The sequence below is a fragment of the Nicotiana attenuata genome, chromosome 10, assembly GCF_001879085.1.
Source record: "Nicotiana attenuata strain UT chromosome 10, NIATTr2, whole genome shotgun sequence".
NCBI classification, from domain to species: domain Eukaryota; kingdom Viridiplantae; phylum Streptophyta; class Magnoliopsida; order Solanales; family Solanaceae; genus Nicotiana; species Nicotiana attenuata.
The window spans coordinates 38,051,349-38,055,914 of NC_031998.1; the positions used below are offsets into that span (position 1 = coordinate 38,051,349).

The 4,566-nt window shown below is 35.5% G+C and overlaps 1 protein-coding gene across 1 annotated transcript; it reads left to right on the top strand.

The window, feature by feature from the left end:
* Window positions 1,300-4,304, top strand: LOC109233913 (protein trichome birefringence-like 3). Its single transcript, XM_019399762.1, has 6 exons — window positions 1,300-1,509; window positions 1,603-1,819; window positions 2,494-2,668; window positions 2,790-2,989; window positions 3,404-3,562; window positions 3,868-4,304. The coding sequence occupies exons 1-6, from the start codon at window positions 1,332-1,334 to the stop codon at window positions 4,199-4,201; spliced, it is 1,263 nt and encodes a 420-aa protein (XP_019255307.1). The 5' UTR covers window positions 1,300-1,331; the 3' UTR covers window positions 4,202-4,304.

Below are 4,566 nucleotides of genomic sequence, written 5' to 3' on the forward strand. Positions count from 1 at the left end.
TCATACGATAAATAATATTTTAATTTTATACTATTACTAGTACAATAAATAAAATTACTTACTTTATTGTGACAAAATATAATCTTATTATACTAGTAGTAAATAAAGTTTAATAATCATACGTTAAATTAGTTCTTTAATTTACATATGTAACGTTGTTACTTGTTAATAGAAATTCTTTAAGTTATTCAGACGCATTCGAAAAATAGAATAGTAATATTTTTTACGAACTAAGTAAACTGTTGTCCCTAGTGAATCGAGAAATTTTATCTATTAAAATCAGTTAACTACCGTAAAAAGAAGAATTGAAAGCTTAGATCAGTAGTTGCGTTTTGCCTTGTACAGTGAAATTCTCTTTCTTTGATGTCATCTTGTCTTTATTATCTTCTTATTTTCTGTTAAATTTGTTTTCATAATATAATCGCCACGACATACGCATAATGCTAAATAGAAAGATCTATAGTATAAACAAAGTTATCAATTAATAGCCCTTTTTATATACAGTGGTGGTTGGAGAGTTATCACTATTGCTAGTCTCAGGTAGAAAAAGGAAAAAAGAAAGTGGCTTTTCTTTTCCTCTACTAAATTGTAGCTAATTTGATTGATATAACATGTCTTTTAGTGCACTGAAAAATTAAAATAAAAAAACGAAAAAGTATCTGTACGGCTTATCAATGCTGTCTTTAGCACATGCTTCAACTAATTAATGATTAACGGCCTATGGAAGTAAACCTATATTACCAGTAAAAGGCAGCCCGGTACACTAAGTTCCTGCTATGCGTGGGGTTCGGGGAAGGGTCAAACCACTAAGGGTCTATTGTATAGAGTCTTTACCCTGTATTTCTATAAGAAATTGTTTCCACCGCTTGAACCCGTGACCTCCTGGTCACATGACAGCAACTTTACCAGTTATGCCAAGGCACCCTTCCTCTATATTACCAGTAAGCAAATGAATTAGCAGTATTAAACTCAAAAGATAGTACAGTGAATTATTTAACTAAATAGAGAAAAAGCATATTGCTCCTTCAATATTTTTTTTTTGGTTTCCCACCCGGTGTCTGGTACCCGTATTGGAGCCCGATTATATACGGTGTCGTGCTGCGTTGGGCCCCATTAGGGAGGAAGCGCTCCCTACAATGGATTTTTCCGTACCCAGGGCTCGAATCCAAGACCTCTGGTTAAGAGAAGAGCAGTCCTGTCCGCTATACCTCATCCTTTGGTGGTATTGCTCCTTCGACACTGAACTTCATAAATATTGTACATTGAGCCCTAAGCCCTCGAATTACTCTGCCTTCCCTTATTTCAAAGTTAAAGTTTTCCTCACTTTCACAATGGGATGGACAAAATCTGCTCGAGGAAATTTATCTTTGCCAATAATCACAATCATTATATGTACAATAGGTTTCATTTCTCTCTTCTACATTGACAAAATCAGTACTTATCACTCTGTTCTCAGGTTCAAACCTTGTTCAAAATGCACCTTTACAAAGTCTAAGAATTCTCATACAGGTGAACCATCTGTTTTAATACTAGTAAATCAAAACTGCACTACTTCATATATTTTTTATCATCTTACATAAAAGCATTTTCTTGGCTTAATAGATGTAAAAAGATTGGAAAACAATCCTCTAAACGAGTATGATCGCTATGAATGCAATCACACTGACGGAAATTGGGTGTTCAATACTTCAATTAAGCCATTGTATACGGACAGGACTTGTTCATATATTGACAGGGAATATGCTTGTGTTAAGAATGGCCGAAACGATTCAGATTATCTATACTGGGAATGGCAGCCTGATGACTGTGTCTTGCCAAGGTTAGCAAGCTAAAATGAAATGTCAATTCCTATTCTGTATTTCTATTATGGAAATTTATGTGAAATTGGTTCTTGTTTTAATTTTTGATACGTGTTACAGATCGAATATAGGAGCCCAATTCGAAAGACTAGTCTATTAGGTGGGAAAATTCATCTATCCTATAAATTTACTAAACAATTTTCCTGTCATGATCGAGGACTTTGTTGATCATGACAGGCGCCAGGCCTGAACCCTTCTGGCCAAGTTGGTCAGGGGTGGTATAATTTTATTTTCTTTTTTGGGCCCAATTGGTCATGACTCTCACCCCACCTAGTCCAAGCCACACTCCTGGCATGTCGTCCCAATTGGTCACGGCTGGCACCCCTTACGGGTCCAGACCACCATTCGAGCACTCTACCAGAGTAGCAATTGGAGTTGTTGCCTGATCAACGTGCTCTGATATCAATTATTATAGACTGAACCAGAGAATCTAATCAAAAGAGTGGCTTATTATGCGGGAGAGCCCACTCAACCTATAAACTCATTACCAATTCGCTTGGCAACAATGAGATGCTCATTTGGTTCACAACATATCATGCATACTTATGACTAAAAAATCTCAATTATGAAATGAAAATCTTTCTTGCATTAACGTGAAATAATTAACGTGTACTTTCTTCTATGACTCGACCAGATTTGATCCTGAGGTTGCCCTCATAAAACTTCAAGGAAAGAGGCTAATGTTTGTAGGTGATTCACTACAGAAAAATCAATGGCAATCTTTTGTGTGCTTGGTGGAATCTATAATCCCAGAAGATCAGAAGTCGATGAAAAAAATAAGTCGTGGGCATTCTGTCTTTAAAGCCGAGGTAAATAGTAAATCGTACCGATCAACATAAACACCTTGCCTTTTTCAAGAATTCATTTATAACATACATATGAGTCCTAAGATCCAAAATAAGCAGCTTAATATATCCACTCATTTTTCAGGAATATAATGCCAGCATTGAGTTCTACTGGGCACCATTCCTGGTGGAATCTAACACTGATTTTCATATAAAATTCAATCCAAATCAGAAAATCGTTAAGGTGGACTCAATTACACAACGTGCCCAAAATTGGCTTGGCGTAGATATCCTTGTTTTCAATACTTATGTTTGGTGGATGGGCCGACTCAAGATCAACACACTGTAAGTTCGGTGAAAATTTATCCACACCTGATATTTATAAAACTATACAAGTTACTCATGGTTAAGTAATATACTGATGTATAAATTAGTATACAATAATTAACTATGATTAAGTTATAGAAGTGCATGTAAAATACTTGTTTATTCATTCATTTAGCTTAAACATTAGGTGTGGATAAATTTTTACCTTGTCAGTTCTTTATTAATCTCTCAGGTCCCTTAAATTAGTTATTAACTAAAAAAGTTCGGTCAAAAGTCATTTTAGACTACTAAGAAGTGTTTTTTCAATTCCAGCCTTACTAATCCAAGAAGGCATATAGTCACTAGTTACTCATTTAAGAAAGAAATAAGTATAATAAGTTAAAAATACGCCTTAATGATTAGTGCTAATTACTATTTTTGATTAAAATACAGATGGGGCGAATTTCAAAATGGAGAAGAAGGCTATGAAGAATTAGACACACCAGTTTCTTACAGACTAGCTTTGAGGACTTGGGCAAATTGGATTGATTCCACAATTGATTCCAATAAAACTCAGATTTTTTTCACCACTATGTCTCCTAGCCACGAAAGGTAATTAAGTTCTTTTTCTCTCTCATTAAAAAATCTCGTTGAAGGGAGCTTTGGAGTAACAGTAAAGTTGTCCGTATGACCTATAGGTCACGGGTTCAAGCCGTGGAAACAGCCATTAATGCTTGCATTAGGTAGGCTGTCTATATCGCAATTCTTTGAGGTTCGGTCCTTTCCTGAACCCTATGTGAATACAGGATGCTTTGTGCACTGAGCTGTTTTTTTTTTTTTTTTTTAATAATAACCTCTTTCATTTTGGTGGAACTTAAACTAACACCACTTTAACAAACGTATATATATTAATTCAGAAATAAAGATTGGGGCAACATAAATGGGATCATGTGCTACAATGAGACAAGACCAGTAATGAAGAGAGGCCACTGGGGATTTGGTTCAAACAAAGAGATGATGAAAGTAGTGGCAAGTGTGATCAAAAGGATGAGAGTTCATGTTACTGTCCTTAATATTACACAATTATCTGAGTACAGAATTGATGCGCATTCATCAATTTATGGTGAATCATATGGCAAATTGTTGACTGATGAGCAGAAAGCTGACCCTTTGCATTTTGCGGATTGTATACATTGGTGCTTGCCCGGAGTTCCTGACACTTGGAATCGATTACTTTATGCATATCTATAGAAAAAGAATAAATTATCATATTACAGTCAAACCTCTATATTACAGCTTTGTTTGTACCAAACATTTTCTAAATGTTATAATTAAATGTTGCTATAAAAGATAATTGTTACAGAGAAGTTTGACTGTATATGATTGATAGAGCTGTCAATATGGGCCGGGCCGGGCTAGCCCAGCCCAGCCAACGTGGGCTTTAGCAATTGACGGGCTGGGCTGGGCTAGCCCACCATTTTGATGGACTTATAACGATCAGCCCACCCTATTCTTATGAGGGCCACGGGCCGGCCCATCATTTTTTAAAATATAATTTTATATTTTTTCTTGAAGTTCTAAACTAAAAAAAGATAAATATGTTAAAAAAAATTATT

Bases quoted from the DNA above. Each gene is read 5' to 3' on its own strand.
- LOC109233913 (XM_019399762.1), top strand. From the start codon at position 1,332: ATGGGATGGACAAAATCTGCTCGAGGAAATTTATCTTTGCCAATAATC. The intron at 2,669-2,789 runs GTAAATAGTAAA...CTCATTTTTCAG, and splicing joins ATTCTGTCTTTAAAGCCGAG to GAATATAATGCCAGCATTGA. The intron at 3,563-3,867 runs GTAATTAAGTTC...ATATTAATTCAG, and splicing joins ATGTCTCCTAGCCACGAAAG to AAATAAAGATTGGGGCAACA.